This window comes from Panthera pardus, unplaced genomic scaffold (genome assembly GCF_024362965.1).
Source record: "Panthera pardus isolate Hobbes unplaced genomic scaffold, ASM2436296v1 HiC_scaffold_2, whole genome shotgun sequence".
Taxonomy (NCBI): domain Eukaryota; kingdom Metazoa; phylum Chordata; class Mammalia; order Carnivora; family Felidae; genus Panthera; species Panthera pardus.
The window spans coordinates 65,372,197-65,387,038 of record NW_026526765.1 but is presented as its reverse complement, the minus strand read 5'-3'; the positions used below and the strand labels follow the sequence as shown (position 1 = coordinate 65,387,038).

The following is a 14,842-nucleotide window of genomic DNA, read 5'->3' as shown; positions in this document are numbered from 1 at the left end:
ACCTTTTCCCTGTGTATGTAATATGAGTGCAAGATTTTAAAAATGTAAAAATGTCCGGAAGGATCTATAGTTCACAGCTGTGATGACAAGGGAGAAAGGCACGGGAGGGGAATGGAATGGGGCAGTAATTCAGTTTTAGTTTCATCCATTTTCTAAAGTAGATTGTGTTCCTATTTTACCTATGCTATCAAAATAATTCAAAATTAAAAGTCTTTGCTCCATCTTGCTTTTTCATAGAAAGCAAGACCACTCTCTGACCACCCCATTTAATACCAAGGCCCACCCCCAACCCCCACATCCCCAAGGCCGCCTACTCTCTCTGATATTCCCATAGCACTCACACACCTCCTCCCCTGTGAGTGCCTCATTCAACGCTCACAGTGTGGTATTTTCTTCCTTCCTAGGTGGGGTGGGCAGCTCTAGCCCAGGGAAAGAGCCCTGCCCACTGCCTGTTTTCGTGTAGCTCCAGAGTAAGAATGGTTTTATGTTTTTTAATGGTTGATTATCAAAAGAGGGATAATATTTTGTGACACATGGAAATTATATGAAATTCAAATTTCAGTGTCCAGGAAATTTTATTAGATCACTGCCATGCCCATTTGTTTGTTTTGTTAAGAGCTCCTTTCTTTAAAAAAAACAAAAAAATTTTTTTTAACGTTTATTCATTTTTGAGAGACAGAGACAGAGCATGAGTGGGGAAGAGGCAGAGAGAGAGGGAGACCCAGAATCCGAAGCAGGCTCCAGGATCTGAGCGGTCAGCACAGAGTCCGACGCAGGGCTCGACCTCATGAACTGCGAGATCATGACCTGAGCCAAAGTCGGACCCTCAACCAACTGAGCCACCCAGGTGCCTCAAGAGCTCCTTTCTACCATAAAGCAGAGTTGAGTGATGGTTGTATGCCCTGAAAGCTTAAAATGTTTACTATTTGGCCCTTTGTGGACAAAGACTGCCGACCCTTGGTCTGGACTGTGAGCAGCACAGGGTGGGGAGATCTTCATTTTGTTCCTTATGTATCCTTGTCCTACAGTGTCTGACATATCGATATGTAGGTGCTCAGTAAATCTGATTGAATGAGTGAATGGAGATATATGTGTTGGAACATGTTGCCTGGACCTCCTAGAGGAAGCTACCCCCACCCCCACCCACAGCGTGCAGGGGCCTAAAGGTGGGCTCAGGCAATGTCATTGGCTCTGAGTCCTTGGAGAAGAGTCCAGACGGTGGCAATGCCTGGATTTAGCACCGACAGGGTCACCTCCAGGTCTCTGGAACCACGGAATGGACTTGCTCAGCCACAGGGGCCTCCCCTGCGATGACGCCCACACCTGCAGCCCCTCCCTGTCCCCAGCTGATTCTGCTGCACTGCATGGACTGTGCTCTGGTGCCCTCTGGTGATCACTGGGAGTGGCTCCCTCCAAGGTACACACTACCTTAGCCTCACTGGCCATCTTCTGAAAGGAAACCCTACCCCAGCCTCCTTAGCCCACCTGACCTCCTCAACAAGAATTCACCAGTCCAGGATCTCTCTTTGCTTTCCAGTTCCCCACTCTGGAGTAGACGGATGTCACAGGATGCCCTCCCGCCAAGCTGATGCCAGAGGCTGCCAGCAGCATTCCTCCGGTTAGACAATGCAGGCCCAGGGCTATGTGAGGCTCCCAGGCTGCAAGAAGATGGCCACCTTTGTCGTCACTAACGTGCACTCCTCCCTGACAGAGGGTGGGTGACCTTGGTTCCCATGGCCTAGGGACCCACCTAGAGGGATGGGCAGGGGGTGTCCTTATAAGCTTCCTTGTGTTTTCTACACATCTGGACAGATCCCCTTCTGGGTAGGGACTCCTCAGCACAAGGAAGAGAACTGCTCCAGCTTCCACTTTGGGGACAGGAAACATGTCTCTAACCAGCATGAAGTGCTGTCACCACATACACATTATGCCACTAGCAATTGTTCCATCTGTCTCTGCCAAGAGACTGTGGGCTCCAGGACAAGGGCAAGTTTGAGCTGTCTTGCTAATCCCAGCCTCCAGCCAGGGCCTGAGTGGATGGTGGTGGGTGGGGGCAGTGGATGGATGGATGGGTGGGTGGGTGGATGGATGGGTGGATGGATTGGTGGGTGGGTGGGTGGGTAAGTGGGTGAATGGTGAATGGAAGATGGACAGATGGATATCATATAGCAAAACTGAGCTTTGGAGAATTCTGGGTCCCCAGCCAAAGTCACAGCCACTCCTACCAGTCATACCTATCCCATCTCATCAGTCCCATTGCCAAATATTCTGGTTCTACCACTTCCCTCTGCCTCTCAACCACCCCCCCTCTTCAGCACCCCAGGCTCCTTCATGCCAAGCCCACCCCAGCTTCAGGACCTCTAGGGAAACTGGCACCAAAACCTAGAACACTATTCATTCCCCTGGAGCTTCCCAGAGATGGCAGCCCCTCCCACCAGCCCATTAAGGGGTCCCTTCTCCCAGGCACCCAACTGTCACTGTCTAGCCATCCCTCTTTTCATAGCATATACTACTAGCATAAATGTTTATGTGCCTACTTGTGTTTGTGTCTCCTGCACAAGAATGCAGCACAAGGGCCAGGACCTTGACCTTTTCTTCTCTACTTCCCCACCCCTAAGCAGATGCTCAGCTCACACTTGGGGAGTGATAGTTTACTGCCCCCTCACTAGTTGGCATTTCAAGTGTGCAGGTTTCACCTAGACTCGGCAGAAGGGCAGGACTGGTGCAGTGCAAGACCAAGAGGGGTCAGACCTGGGTGCCTCTTCCCGGCTGTGTGCTCTGGGCAACTCGTTCCCCTGAGCCAGTTTCCTCATCAGGAAAGGACTCTCCACCTCACAAGGTGTTGCGAGGTTTGAGGAAAAATGAAAAGGAAAACATTTAAAATCAGAGACCACAAGACACACGCACAATATCGTGAGCTGCATTTATTGTAGCATGTATAAACCACCCGCCCGACCTGTGTCTTTCGGAGGCCTGAGGACACAGTCCAGCCTGCATCTGGGAGCCACAGAGCTGGGCACATGACCCACACCCCGCCCACCTGCAGCAGCTCCCAGAAGGCCTGAATTGCAGAGCGGCCAGAGACCCACGGGTGACTGCTCCAGAGGGATCCACAGTGGCACAGGGCCCAAAGCTGGCCCCCACACCTTTTGTTTGGCTAGCAGCGTTCAAAACGTTTTTTCATTAGTTGCCAACAACTTAAAAATTAAGATATTTCACATAAAACTCTGGCTCTTTGGCTTCTCCAGATGTCTCACATTAGACCCACATTCCCACTTTACAGTCATTAGCTACAGCTGAATGACAGCCACAAATTTCAGGTGGGAAACTGCTTTGCCACAGTCCCCACCACACCCATTGTAACTCAAAGCCAGTTGCCATTAGCGACTCAATCATGCAAATATTTCTCATTACGAAGCGGTCTCTGTGTCCCATCTCCAGTAATAGTGGGAAAAATCAAAGTTGCACTACAAAGGCCTCACAACGCAAAGGCCCACTTTATTTATTTTTATAACCCACCTGGCCCTGAGGGCATCTAAGTTAGAGATCTATGAACTAGCCCAAACCTCTCCTTTCATCCACAAATGCAGGGGGATGGACAGTCACTCCATATACCCCCTTTGTGCAGATCTGAAAGCAGCAGCCAGACTTCCCAAATCTGAGCCATTTTAGTCCTTTAGAAGTCTATAAATTCCCTGAACCCCAAAGAGCTAGTAAGCAGGGTGGACACACCAGGCACAGGGCCGTACCTTGGATGAGGTTGCCCTAGGAAAGCTGGACGCAGGTAATGCTGTGCTGATGCGCACTCTGGTGGCCATGAAGCAGCTCTGCAGGCCACCAGGAAGATTTTTGAACTGGATTCCAAGGGAGCCTAGGAGTCAAAACCATCAATGGCCCCCAAACCTGGCTCCCCCTATCCCCATGGGTGCCAAGCTCAGGCTTCCAGCTACTCCTTCCCAAAACCTTCCCGATCTCCATCCCACCCCTCGGCCCCTCTCCTGGGCACGCTGGCACCCATCTTAGTCCCCAGGAGGATCAGACCCCTCCCAGGCTGTGGCCTCTTTGGGGCAGGCTCCAGCCTCCCCATTCTTCTCACTCCCATGCTTCAATCCAGGCTTGGCCCACAGCAGCCTCGCAGCATTTGCAGGGGAAAACCCTGCAGAGGTGGGGGAGGCCAACTCCCAGCCTACAGGGTCAGGCAGGGCACTTAGGTGAGCAGAACAGGCCAGGCAGAGAACGGGAAGCATATGTCCCAGGAGATGATGCCACTGAAGATCCGTTGTGGCCAGATGGCCATTCTTCACAAGATGCTGGGGAGCTGGACTTTTATGTGAAATACACCAAGTTTTAAAGGTTGGCTCAATTGTATACACTGCCTAGGCCAAGAAAACACGCTGGCAGGGTGCATCCGGGCCAGGGCCCCAGGTGGAGAGTACTGCTGAGGCCCTGCCGCTGACAGAACCTCCGAGATGGTGGGCGTAAGCCAGTGGTTTTCAAGGTTTTGTTTATTTGAGTAGTTTGTAGCCATCATCATGTTTGATCCTGAGAGGCAAGCGAGGGAGAAAAAATTCTTGGACCCATCTTAAAGTCTGAGACATTGAGGCCAAAGGGGGCTTCTGGCAGGGTCAAGGTCACAGCTAGTAGAGAAGACAGCTCTGAGGCTGCATGAGGCTGTGTCCCCAGCAACAGCAGGCCCCAAGCCTGCCCTAGTAGCCACGCACACAGACGTGTGTCTCAGCCTGGGCGGGGGGCCCCTCCCACCCCACCTCACCCCACCAGGCCTGGACCCTCTTAGCTGGGCCATTCCTAGTCCCCTGGAGAGCCCACCACCCAACAACAGCCGCAATGGTGGCTCCCTGTGCACACTCACACACACACCTGCCCTCCATGCACACAGCTCCAGGACAGGCAGCCCAGGCAGAGGCACACAGCTTTCTCTACAGGTGCACAGTGCACACACACTCAAGCTCCCTATGGAGCAGAAATACCATAGCCTTGCCCATCATGGGTATAGTGGCAGGGGAAGGGGTGTGGGGCGGGTCCCTGGGTAGGCCAGGCAGGTGGCCATGGCCAGTGTGGCAGCCTCACCAGTTGGCCTTCACTGCCTTGATGTCACTCACAAGGTTCTGGGCCAGGCAGATACCAAAGATCTGTAGGACAAAGAGGCAAGTGAGGGAAAGTCTGCTGGCAGGGCAAGGGTGTGGGGGGGCATGCTGTGCTGAGTCAGTACCTGGAGGAGGGCGATGCCCACAAAGACCCCAGCCACAACGATCAGGTTGTCCTGCAGCCACTTCTCAAACTGGCCCACACAGCCTTTGGTGTGGATGGAGCCCTGCTGCTCCAGCTCCTGGGGACACACAGGCAAGGGGCTTGGCCCACCCACCCCCATAGGCCTCCTCTCAGCCTAGACTGCCAAGCTTGTCTCCACCCCAGGGTCTTACACCTTTGCACCTGCTGCCTGGATGGAGCTCTACCACAGGGCCTTTGCATGACAGATTCCTTCTGGTCATCAGAATCTCGGAACAGATGCCCCCTCCTTCAGGAGGTCTTCCCTGACCACCCGGCCCCAATCCTATCAACCTCCCTTACTTTATTTGCATTCAAGCTCTTGGTTGAAATTGTCACATTAATGTTCACATGTATTTATCCATTAGCTTTCTTTCTTTCTCCCTCTACTAGTGTGGGAGTTCCTTGAGAACAGGGGCTCTGTCTACCTAGCTCATGACCATGAATCCCTAGCATCTAGGGCACTGCCAGGTGTGAGCACCAATGGGTGCTCGACAAAGAGCTGCAACAAGCAAACACACTTGTGTCTGTGCTCATGGGTCCACTGCCCCCATGTTTGGAAGTACCAAGCTCTAGGTGCCTGGATGGTTCCTAGGACTCAGTACCCCCTCCCCCACAGAATTCCTGAGACCTCACAGAGGAGCTTATGGGAGGCTGTCCTTTCCATCCCAATGCCCCCAACTCTGTCCCCACCCCTCTCACCAGCTTGAGCCGGACATCGTAGCCACACTGGGTGTTGAGGACATCTTCCTGAGGAGAAATAGGCCAATAAGCGAGTTGGTGAGGGGATATCCCACGGGGGCCCATGACACCCAGCACTGGAGTGGTTCTTGCTTCTCAGGGGAAGCAGATGGAACCATGGACTCTGCCATGCCCACCACTCCTAGACAAGGCTCACAGAGGCCCACACACCTCTTTTCCTTGGTGCCAGGACACATGGCTACAAACGCCAGCCTGAGCTGCCTCCTGTTTAGGAATCCTGCCTGCTCGTGTTTTCTAAGAATGGGAAGAATCCTGGCCCTCAGTGTCCCAGGTGAACTGTGCTGGGAGAGAAGTCACCGGGAGAAGTTTCTGCTCTGAAGAAAGCCATACAAGGGGTCAGAAGCCCCACGCCCGACCACGCCAGCATGGCGGCCCAGCAGTGTGGCAGCTGCCTCACTACAATCATAGAGACAGGTTTTGCTGAAGGGGTGCAGGCCCCACTGCTGCCCACGGACACAAACTCCTCAGTGTAGGAGGGGTGCTCCCATGTAAAATGACCCCCACCCCCGGCACCCAAGGCCCCCAGAGCAGGGCTGAGCCCAGCAAGCCCTGTGGTGGATTTTTCCCATACTTGGTCTGCACACAGCAATGCCCCTGCCCCTCCTCACCACATCCCACTCACCGCAGGGTCCCGGACGCAGCAGGAGAAGGGCACCCCGCAGCGCTCCCGGCTTGGGTTCAAGTCAGTGCAGTTGAAATAGATATTGAGGTTCCAATCATTAGGCCCTCGGGCTCCGCAGCAAGACCACTAAGGGGCGAGAGGAGAGCCCTAGGTGAGCCAGGCCCACCCCAGGAGCCCCATCCAGTTTGGAGACAGGCCCAGGCTACAGGGAGACAGGGCAGGGCTGTGCTGCGAGGGGGTCTAGGGGCAGCTGGGCAGGTGGGCCCCTCCTCACCCTCCCAACTGAAAGGCCAGACCTAAGCCCAGACCATCAGAGCATCACTATGCTCCTGCCCAGGTTGGTGGGGGCAGGGGGGTACTGGGAAGGGGTGCCCTGAGAAGTGGATATCAGGCCAAGCCCTGTGGGGGAAGGTACCACTGAACCCCATGTCTGTACTGGGTCTCCCCACGCTTGCCCCAGAGATTTTGCGAAGACTTTCTCTCTTCCTCTCTGCAGGGACAAGAGGGTAACCCTGTCACCGTCATACACCCTTACACTTCATAAATGCCACAGCAGCACCTATATCCCCAATACCTCTACCCAGAATATCGTGCACTGCCTCCCTAGGCGTGGCAATAGTGGGTGTGAGGCCGCACTGAAACTAGCTCGTGAGTCAGGGGAGGCAGGAGCACATGCCTTAGACCACCCAACACAGAAACCAGCCCTCAAGGGACCAGCTTAATGCAGACAGAGATAGGCCCCTATGGGCAGAGCAGGGAGAGTGAGGCCTGGCCAGCAGCTCTGTGTGCACAGGTCCCAGCAAACAGCCTGGCCTCTGCCTGCCTCTTCTCGCTCTGCTCAGCACTGATGTTCCTCTTGGGGAACATCTGCCCCTCTTTCCACAACGCTGCTTCTTCTCCAAGGCCTTCCTCTTCTCCACCCTTCCTCATTTCAGCTCTTACCACTATTCACAATTTTGTATACACACGTGCGCGCGCACACGTACATTTGTCTGTTTTGCTTATCATCTGTCTCTTGCCCCAGACTGCCATCCCCATGAGGACAAGTCCCAGCTTTTTTCACCACTGAATTCCCAGCAACCTTCCCAGGGTCTGGCACACAATAAACCTGTACCAATTCTGTGTTGAATGAACAAATAAATCATATCCTAACTCCCTCACTATATGTCTGCTCTGTCCTGAGTTGAAAAGTCCTCCAAGAGGTGCCAGCTCTGGTTCATCTCTGGATCCCGGAACAGTCTCTTGAGTTGACAGCCCTGAAGGCATGTAACTGTGGAAGTGGATGTGATTGGGTGAGACTATGTGTAAGTGGGTGTGAGTGGATGAGGAGGTGCAGGCAGGAGGTGTCTAGGATCTCGTGAACTGTTCACTGACTGCTTCTTCACATTGGTTAGGTATAGAGTTTAAGAGCAGAGCTTTGGTTGAGGAGGAAAGTCTCAAACTCTAACATGTCCAGAGGCCAAACAAACAATATATATGAGAGAAGAGGGCCAACAGGTATAATAAAATAAAGAGTGGCAGACAATGGCAAACAGAGAGCTCCTATACCAGCAAAGGGGATAGCAGCAATGTAACTGCAGCCAAGACTATGGGTCCAGAGTTTATTAGAAGGGGAAATTTATATTTTTATATCAAATTTTCTCCTTTAAGTGTATTGTAAACCTTGGCCTACGACCTGCCAGTTTGGAGTCTCTGGCCTCTGTTCCCCAACACTGGGTCCTTGCAGAACTAGGCATAATGGGGACCTACAGGGATCACGTAAACTAGCTTCCCCTCAGACAGGGGCCTCCTGGCTCTTTTCCCCGGGGCATGGGTGGAGGAATGGTCCCAGCACACACGGGGACTTATTCTTTCACACATCTGCCCAGCAGGAGCCTCATGCAGGTAGCCCAGGCTGGTGCTGGACTCACATATTCCTGAGCAAAGTCAATGAGGTTCTGGAGGTCAATGTCGTCCCGATAGGCCTTAACATTGTTGTTGATGAAGAAATTGAGCTGGTCTCGAATCCAGTCCTTGAATACGAAGGCCAGAATCCCTGTTGCCAGTTCCAGGAAGAAGATGAGGCCGAGGAACACGGAGAACTGGGGTGGGGGACATACAGATTGTAGGGATCAGAGGTGCAGGGCCTGCGGGTGCCACGGGGCAGAGCTCCACCCCCACCCCAACCCAAGAAAGTGGAGAGTCCCCACCTTTTCTCCCATTAACATTGTTTTATGATGGTGAAGGACAGCACTGCTCTTATAACCCACTTATTCTGCTTCCTCTGGTAATCATCCTGTTTTCGTTGAAAAACCACCCTCCACATAGCCTTTAATTTAGTTCCTGTGGCTCAGGCAGAGCCATCTCCACCTCCTTCCCCATTCCCAGATAGAGGACATAGCCTGTTAGAGGAGCCCACCAATCAGAGCGCTACCTCTCCCAGGGCCACAGGGATTGGTCCAAAGACAGCCAATCTGGACCAAAGAGATGCAAAGAAGGGACTGCTTCTGATTCTTGATTTCTACTCAGGTCCTGCTCTCAGTCAGATGAAACCCATCTCAGGCTCCTCAGGCTCCGTGCTGACAGCAAGGAGCCTGCTTGGGATTCTTTCCTTCCTTCCATCTCTCCCTTCCTCCCTCTTTCTCTTTCTTCTTTCTCTTTCTTTCTCTCTCCCTCCCCCCCTCCTCCCCACCTCCACTCACACATGCGCACATGCCTGCACTCTCTCTCTCAAAATAAACTTAAAAAATTAAAAAAAAAAAAAAAAAAAAAAAGACTGGATGACTGGTTAGGAAGAGAGAGGTTCAGCCTCTAGTAGGGGTTCCCGGAGGGGCAGTATGAAGCTAGCCCCCACCCATTCGTGGTCATCCTTCCACCCCTTGGGGAATGGAGCCAACTGGAGGGACAGAGAAGAGAAACAGAGAGACCAGGCCAAGTGACATTGCGGTGGCCCCTAGATCCAAATGTGCTGACACCCAGCACACCCCTGGGCTTCCCATAGTGAGCCCATAAATACCCTTTCATGCTTAGGCCCCTGGGTTTCAGTCATAGCAGAAAGAATCCTATATAGGTAATACAATTCTGACGATTACTGTTATAATAACGTAATAATAAAACTACCCATTATTAAGTACTAACTATATAGATGTGGGAGGAGGTTGGGGTCCCCAGTGGGCCTAGGTGAGGGTGTACTCACAAACTTGAGCAGGAAGGTGTTCTCCCGGAGGGCCCCGATGCAGCCAGCAAAGCCCAGTACTGACATGACACCTCCAACCACTACGAACAGCCATACGGGGTCGAGGCCTCCCAGATCTGTCAGCGCTGAGATGTTAGAGAGAACGCCCTGTGCCAGGGGAGCAAAGGCAAGTGGTCGGCCCGATCCTCCCACCACCTCAACCCATGGCAGCCCCACGCCCTACTGCACCACCTTACCTTCTCACCCCAGGCCCAGAGGCCAATGGCCAGGAACAGGGCTCCCAGCACCTGCAGAAGCAGCATCAAAGAGCTGAGGGTTGGAGCAGCATCCTTCCCCACCCGGACAGAGCCCCCTCCCCCCTAGTACTCAGGGTCTTCAGGAAGCCAGGAGGAGAGAGAGGAGGAGGGGTGGGTCCAGGGTCCTTTCTACCTTTCCAAGAATACATTCCAGTGTTTCTCCCCCACAAAACACAGCCTGGAGGATGGAACCCACCTTAGCCCTTCCCAGAACCCAGAACTGGAGCAGAGGATGGCCAGGATACTCCTGCCAAGCAGCAGCAGCAGCAGCAGCAGCTATGTCCTGAGCCTCTCCTCCCACCAGACCTGTCTGAGTTCTGGGCTCCTAGCCTCCTTTCTGCTCCTTCCCAATCTGGCCATTCCACTGCCCTCCAACTCTGTGATGGTTGCCCTACTCCATTTTCTGTTTTCATAGCTCATAAGCAAAGACCCCTGAATGACAAGGAATCCCAATGTGAGCAGGATCCAGCTGAGGGACCCTAGTCTGGGCGGGTGGCTGTGCCCTTGAAAACTTCTGGCCACAGTTCTGCCTGGGCCTTCTAAGCACAACCCACCATCCGGCCTCAGTTCCTTACTGGGAAGAGCCCTGGATGTCAAGGCTATCAACCTGAGACTGGGCAGCTTCCCGGATGTTCAATCCCACAGGAAGAGTGTCCCTCCTGCCCCAGCCAGCACAAGGCCGTGACCCCACCTCTTCAGACCTTCCCCACCCACCTGCTTTCATAGGCTCCTCCCCTTTCCCCCACGAATTCCAGTCAATTCCACCATGATCACCCACTTTAACGCCTTCCTCTCTCTGACCCCAGACTCCTCCCACTGCTGTATTCTTCTCTGGAAATAGCTTTCCTTCCCCTCACCTCTATACTAGATCTGGAATGTGAAACCAAACATCACTTCTCCTGCCTCATCCCATTTGACCCACCCATGGCCTTTAGACAGGTGACTGACTACTACTTTCTCCTTTCTGAACCCCTCCTTGGTTACCCAACACCAATCCTCTCTGCTCCTTCTCAGCCTCCCTCCCAGGATGCACTGCTTCACCTGCCCTATGCACATGGCCACCCACCACCCCCCCCACCCCCAACCAGGTTTAACCTTCAGCCTTCTGCTTTCTTCCTCCTCCACACTTATTATCCACACCATCAGATGCCGACATCTCCCAGATCTCCACCCAAACCTCTCCCTGGCTCCAGACTCCTATGTCCAACTGCCTGCTGCAAACACCTCCAAGTCCCAGGCCCTGTTCCGTGTGCCGGGAATACATCAGAAAATAGAACAAATGAGCTCTCTGCCCTCATGGAGTTTACACTCCAGTGGGAGAAATCCACAGTGAGCAAACAAGGTAATTTCAGATACCAACAGATCCTTTAAAGAAAACCAAACAGTGATGCAGTGGGGAGTGACTGGGGGTTGTGGAGGCATGCTTCAGTTAGGGAAAATGGGGATATTTTAGCTGAGGTCTAAATAGCGAAAAAGTGTAGTGAGAAGGAAATTCCAGGTGGAGGGACTGGCAGAGGCCCAGAGGTAAGATCATGTTTGGTGGTGCGAGGGATAAACTGAAGGGCAGCAGGGCCAGACTCCAGAGGGTGCTGGAGGCCATAGGAGGAGTCTGGACTGTATTAATTGTGGGAAGGTTCTCAGCAGGGTAACAACCAGGGTCTGCTTTCCTTTAAAACAAACAAAAATCTTGGAGCCTATATGATAGGCACCTCCCTCCAGCCACCTTGACCCAAACCTGAAACCCTCTTGGCCCTCCAAGCGTCCCAGTCCTGTCAATTCAGCCTCCTAACTTCCCCTGGAGCCTTCCTCACTTCCCACTCCCCAGCCCCTAGCTGTGCCCCAGCCCTCCTCCTAGATCTCCCACTTCCAAGCCCCATGCCTCTCACCCACTCTCCCCATGCAGCCAGACAGATCTGCCTCTAGTACAAAAGCCAAAGCAGACCCATTATCCAGCGCTGAAGCCCTCACTGCTCTACATTGCCCTCAACATAAAATTCAAGCACCAGGCCAGCCTTTCCTGCTCTGGCTCCCCACCCCCACTCCCCTGCAAAAGTTGGTGTGCCTGCAAAGAGCCTGAGTTTCTCTTGCCTGTCCCCCTTGACATGGGGGGCTGGGGGGAGGGGGGTGGGACTCACTATGCTCAATGCTCTGCCTCACCTTTACCCACTGCCCTCTTGGCTCTGTGCTTACTGGCCCTGTCGTTCTAGGTTAAATGACTTAACATCTCTGTGCCTGTTCCCTCATCTATAAAATATAGATAATAAATAAAATAGCTGTGTGAATACAAGTTAGAATTCATTTAATCGGCCTAACAACCCTGAGGGGCAGGCTTCATTACCCCCACTCCCAGGAAGGGAAGCTGAGGCCCAGAAAGAAGTGACTTGCCCAGTCTCAGAGCTCTGCTTGCTACACCCAGGCCTCCAGACTTCCCCACCAGTACTCTCTGCACATTGCCCACACCCTGGAGAGCTGAGCATTGCTGGAACCAGAAGGCCCATCACACAGGGGCGACTGCATGGGCAGCACGTGGGTGGAGGGCGGTGCCAAAGTCTTGCTGAAAGAAACAGAATGGGCCCGGCATTTTGACACAAGGCAGCAGGAGCAGACTGCAGAGGCAGCAAGCAGCCTTGGAGATAGGATGGGGGAGGGAGAAGGGAAGATGACTGGGGAGGGAGAAGGGAAGATGACTTGGCAGGGCCCTGGGGGCACAGATGCCACCCGGGGAGGGGCACTTGAAGCTCCCTTCTCTGGCAGGGGCAGCAACTGCCCGCGAAACCTCGGTTTTGTCAGCTGTAGAATGTTGAATTCTGTTCCCCAGGGCCACCTCAGGACGTCTCAACAGGGGAGATCTCCTGCCCCCAGCAGAGGACTAGAGCTATTGGCCCTCCCCCAGCCTGCAAGCCTCCTCACTGAGGAGCAAGACCCACACACCACCCCTTCCCCGCTCCCCCCCCCCCCAAAGGAGCTTAAGGCTGGGTGAGGGAATCCGGCCCTTCCCTTCGCGGAGACACTTCCCTCGGTGGGCTAAACAAGGGTGGAGTTCAGCGAACACCCCACACCCCAGAGTAGCAATGAGGCTGGATGGGAGAATGGGCGACGGGGCACCAAGAGCATCCCTGGGACCCTTCCCCTTTCTCCACCTGGACTCTGGAAGATACCAGGAGACTCCACCCCCACATCCTACCCCGGCGGCGCCTGGGACCCGCCTCCAGCAATCCGGGACTCTCCGTAGTTCCCCGGAGTGGTCCTGGGAGTGGGCGTGGAGTGGGAAAAAGAGATGGGGGCTGGGGGGAGATGGGGGGGAAAGACCGCTCTCTGCCTTCAGGATTTGGGACCGTCCCCCTCCCTCCCCCCCAGCCCCTGCAGTAGGGGGCTGAACCTCCTTCTCCCGCCACCTGAATTCAGCACGGGGCCCAAACCCACCCCGCTCTCACCCAGAAGACAATGTTGAAGCCAAACAGGAAGTATTTCCCGCAGCAGCCGACCTCGGGTTCCTGGAAGTGCTGGTGCTTGCCCGGCATGGTGAGCAGTCGCCCGCCGGCCTGGGACCGGAGCTGGGGCTGGCCCGGCCCTCCACGGGCCGCCCTGGGCTAGAGCCGCCCGGGGCCTAGCCCGGCGGCTGCGGCTTCATGGCCGCGGCCACACAGAGAGCCGGTCGGGTCCCGCCCGCCCCGCAGGGACCGCCCCCGGCGCCCCGACAGCCCAGCTCCCAGCCCTCTCAGTCCCCTCAAAGCCCCGCCGCCTCTAGGCCTGACTCCGCCTCCGTCCTACTCTGTGCCCTCGGAGCCCCGCCTCTAGGCCTGAGTCTGTGACCTCCGGGCTCCGCCCCAGGCAGGTTCCGCCCCAGGCAGGCCCCGCCCCTCTGCCCAACTCGGAACCCCGCCTCTAGGTCTGACTCCGCCCCGAGCGCCGGCAGCGATCTCTTTCCCCCCCCACAGCGTCCTAAGGACCTGAGAAGCTTGACGATGGCACCGCAAGTCGCAGGTACAAAACACCCTCAGTTGCTCTTACCCCACCAGGCACAGTACCAGCGCCACTTCAGTCCCCAGCCTTGCTGTTGGAACTCAGTCCTGGAGAAGAGTAACTGATGCTCTAATGAGCAGATGGGGATGGCGGTATGGATCGTGTTTTTAAAACACAGGACATTTTATTACAGTGTAATCGAAGCAGACGCACTTTTCACTCAACGGAAATTAACTCTACCTACACTGGCTCAAACTCAGGCCTGATGACATCTAGGTCTTGTGAGGGCCGCGGCCTCTGCTCCCCGACACTTCAGTTTTGCCAGGGGCGTATACTCGACCCCCTGGCTCAATGACCCTCTGACATTGAAACCTCGCCGACTCTTCCCATCTTACCCCTCTCCCCATACTAGATGGATCCCTGATTGGGCCCTTGGGGGGGGGGGGTCTCACGCGAGCCCCTCAAGGCAGGACAGGAGATTAAGGTTTTGGGGGGCCCAAATCTTACTCAATTTTAGAACCCTCAAAAATAATTCTAATAATTCTAATAATTCAGAAGTGAGTGTTTATTTGGAGCAGGAACAGAAAGGGGCTTAAACTTCATCACCTTCCAGTTAATCCATCTCAAACCTAACCACCACTGTCTGTCTCATCTATCTACCCGCCTCCATTCAGCCTGACTCTGAGGCAGGCAAGGCCCAGACAGCCCTGGCCACAGCTGAGGAAAGGGCAAGTAGAC

General features: G+C 54.3%; 1 protein-coding gene across 3 annotated transcripts; it reads right to left on the bottom strand.

Moving 5' to 3' along the window:
- Positions 1-2,909: 2,909 nt before the first annotated feature.
- TSPAN17 (tetraspanin 17) lies at positions 2,910-13,919 on the bottom strand. 3 transcript variants are annotated; one of them, XM_019450408.2, is made up of 9 exons: positions 13,576-13,918; positions 10,082-10,132; positions 9,846-9,992; positions 8,581-8,751; positions 6,671-6,796; positions 5,989-6,036; positions 5,231-5,347; positions 5,089-5,150; positions 2,910-4,542 (listed from the first exon to the last, which is right to left on the bottom strand). In XM_019450408.2, the coding sequence occupies exons 1-9, from the start codon at positions 13,660-13,662 to the stop codon at positions 4,506-4,508; spliced, it is 846 nt and encodes a 281-aa protein (XP_019305953.1). In that variant the 5' UTR covers positions 13,663-13,918; the 3' UTR covers positions 2,910-4,505. The 3 variants fall into 3 exon arrangements, with proteins under 3 accessions (XP_019305953.1, XP_019305954.1, XP_019305955.1); XM_019450409.2 differs by lacking the exon at positions 10,082-10,132 and having other exon boundaries at positions 13,576-13,919; XM_019450410.2 differs by lacking the exon at positions 5,231-5,347.
- Positions 13,920-14,842: the final 923 nt, after the last annotated feature.

What these genes read in the sequence shown, in the direction of transcription:
- TSPAN17 (XM_019450408.2), bottom strand. Translation starts at nt 13,662, where the DNA reads ATGCCGGGCAAGCACCAGCACTTCCAGGAACCCGAGGTCGGCTGCTGC. An exon ending in TCTGGGCCTGGGGTGAGAAG is followed by an intron (nt 9,993 to 10,081) that starts GTAAGGTGGTGC and finishes CCCCTGGCACAG; the next exon opens with GGCGTTCTCTCTAACATCTC. An exon ending in ACACCTTCCTGCTCAAGTTT is followed by an intron (nt 8,752 to 9,845) that starts GTGAGTACACCC and finishes CCCCCACCCCAG; the next exon opens with TTCTCCGTGTTCCTCGGCCT.